This window comes from Bison bison, unplaced genomic scaffold (genome assembly GCF_000754665.1).
Source record: "Bison bison bison isolate TAMUID 2011002044 unplaced genomic scaffold, Bison_UMD1.0 scf7180017864079, whole genome shotgun sequence".
Lineage (NCBI taxonomy): Eukaryota > Metazoa > Chordata > Mammalia > Artiodactyla > Bovidae > Bison > Bison bison.
The window spans coordinates 235301-237921 of NW_011494651.1; the positions used below are offsets into that span (position 1 = coordinate 235301).

The window sequence follows — 2621 nt, forward strand, 5'->3', positions numbered from 1 at the left end:
GTTCCTCTTCACTTTCTGCCATAAGGGTGGTGTCGTCTGCATATCTGAGGTTATTGATATTTCTCCCGGCAATCTTGATTCCAGCTTGTGCTTCTTCCAGCCCAGCATTTTGCATGATATACTCTGCATGGAAGTTAAATAAGCAGGGTGACAATATATGGCCTTGACGTACTCCTTTTCGTATTTGGAACCAGTCTGTTGTTCCATGTCCAGTTCTAACTGTTGCTTCCTGACCTGCATACAGGTTTCTCAGGAGGCAGGTCAGGTGGTCTGGTATTCCCATCTCTTTCAGAATTTCCCACAGTTGGTTGTGATCCACGCAGTCAGAGGCTGTGGCGTGGTCAGTAAAGCAGAAGTAGGTGTAGGAAACAGTATGAAAGGTGAGGTGGTAACAGTTTTCAACCCCCTTTTTTTCCTTTTTTAAAGTATGGTTGGTTATGACACTGTTAATCTCTGCTGTACCGGAAAGTGACTCAGTTACACGTGTGTGCGTCCTCTTTAAGTATTCTTTCCCATCATGCTTTATCGCAGGACGTTCAGTATAGTCCATGTCAGTTTGTGTTAGGCCCCCGTCGGTATTCTCGCCACTGCGTTTCAAGTCTCACATTCAATAACTGATGCTTGTAATGTTGGCCCCAAGTCAGGTTGTCAGGCCCACCAGGCCCCTCTGTTCATGGACTTCTCCAGCAAGAATACTGAACTGAGTTGCTCTTGCCTTCTCCAGGGGATCTTCCTGACTCAGAGATCGAACCCAGGTCTCCTGCATGGCAGGTGGATTCTTTACTGTCTGAGTCACCAGGAAAGCCCCTAAATCAGGTCACGTTCAGCTCAGATCTAACAATTTGTTAAGCCAGGGCCTTGCCGTAGGACATTCAGTTGTTTAAACAGCACTGCAGTGAACATCTGTGTGTGAAAGTTCCCTCCACACGTGGCTCGTGCCCTTGGGCTGTATTTGCAGAAAGGATGACTGGAGCAAAGTGAGATTATTTTTAGGTTCTGAATGTAGATTTCCAGACCTCTGCTCCCCTGATGACTGGACACCGAGCTCCTCGGGCTGCAGAGGGTGGTTGTGACAATAAGGAGCCTACCGCGTGGCCCCAGGTTTGGGTATCCCGGGAGCTCTGACTTCATGCCCCCGTCTCCTCCCAGGTATCTTCAACAAGGACCTGCTGGCCACCCTGCATCTCCTTGTGGCCCTGGCCAAGCGCTTCCAGCCCGACCTGCCCCTCCCGACCAACGTGCAGGTGGAGGTGATCACCATGGAGGTAAGGGCAGGCCCCGGAGGATGCCTGCCTGTAGGTCGGGCATCTCGGGGCTGCGTCACCACACTCTGGACCAGGGGGTGGGTACCGCACAGGGCGGGGGCTGAACCAGGGTGAGTTCCAGGGAGCCGGGAGAAACACCAGGTCCCACCAGGATGGTGGGGGGAGCTGGGCCGAAGCTGTGGGCAGGAGATGCAGAGTCCAAGCTGGGCCACGACGAGGTCTGTGGACTGGTCAGCCCCACTTACTCAGCAGATGACACCTGCCTGGGGTGTCCTGAAGGTCCTGACTGATGGCTACCACGTGGGCCATAAGTGACCATCTGTTCACGGCCCTCTGGAGCCTTCACACCCTGGGCCACCGCCGCTGCCCTCCCGCTGTGATGGCCTCATCTCCCAATGCATGGGTGTGAGAGGGGCCCCAGGGACCTTTTTGGTTCCAGCATCTACCGAGCACTCCCTCTCCAGCACATGGACTTGTGCTGTAGCTGACGGCCCAGGAGTCTGTGCCTTCTCTCTCAGACAGACCCTGAGTACCACCAACAGGGCCCCCCATGCCTGCTCCCCGCTCTCCCCACCCCCACCTCCTGGGCGCCTGGGGAGCAGCCAGCTTCCCTCATCCCAGAAGGCAGAATATGCCAAGTCCAGCCAAACTCATGAGAATGCATCCTGACTTTTTCAAAACCACTAACGAATTCTATGGCTATATGTAAATCAGAGGTGACTTCATTCCTTCATGCATTCACCTATTCATTCATTCACCCACACACTCACTCATCCATTCATTCACCCACCCACTCATCCATTCATTTATCCACTCACCCACCCACTGATCCACCCACCCACTCATCCATTCATTCACCCACCTACTCATCCATTCAGTCATCCACTCACCCACCCACTCATTCATTAACCTTCCCATTCACCCATTCATTCATCCACCCACTCATTTTTTCACCCAGCCAGTCACTTATATGTTATCAGGTAAACACATGTCCATTGACGCCCTGTGAGCCAGACACTGAGTGGACTTTGGGGATACCTGGGCACCGAGGCAGACACAGTCCCCCCTCTTTGTGGGGCTCAGGGCCCGTGGAAAGAAAGACAGTTAAGCTGGTCCCACAAGGGCTGCCCAGGAGGGAGGCCGCCTTGAGGAGCAGATGCGGCAGGGTGAACTAAGTCCCTCTGGGCAGCTTTGGGCCCTCCAGTCTCCTCTGGCGGCAGTCATGGGCCCTAGAATTTTCTGTGGCTACTCCATTCTGTCCCCCGTTCTCTCTCCCAGCGCACCAAGAGTGGCCTAAAGTCGGAGAAATCGGTGGAGCAGCTCACTGAGTGCGGGTGAGGCAGGGGGGGGGCGCTG

At 54.1% G+C, this 2621-nt stretch overlaps 1 protein-coding gene across 3 annotated transcripts in view; it reads left to right on the forward strand.

Annotated features, from left to right (window-relative positions):
* The window catches only part of PARVG (parvin, gamma), a 25742-nt gene that overhangs the window by 6538 nt on the left and 16583 nt on the right, over nt 1-2621 (forward strand). For all 3 annotated transcript variants that reach the window (XM_010837592.1, XM_010837593.1, XM_010837591.1), the window contains exons 6-7: nt 1150-1265; nt 2544-2599. In XM_010837592.1, coding sequence (XP_010835894.1) covers nt 1150-1265; nt 2544-2599 — 172 coding nt within the window. The remainder of the gene's footprint in view (nt 1-1149; nt 1266-2543; nt 2600-2621) is intronic.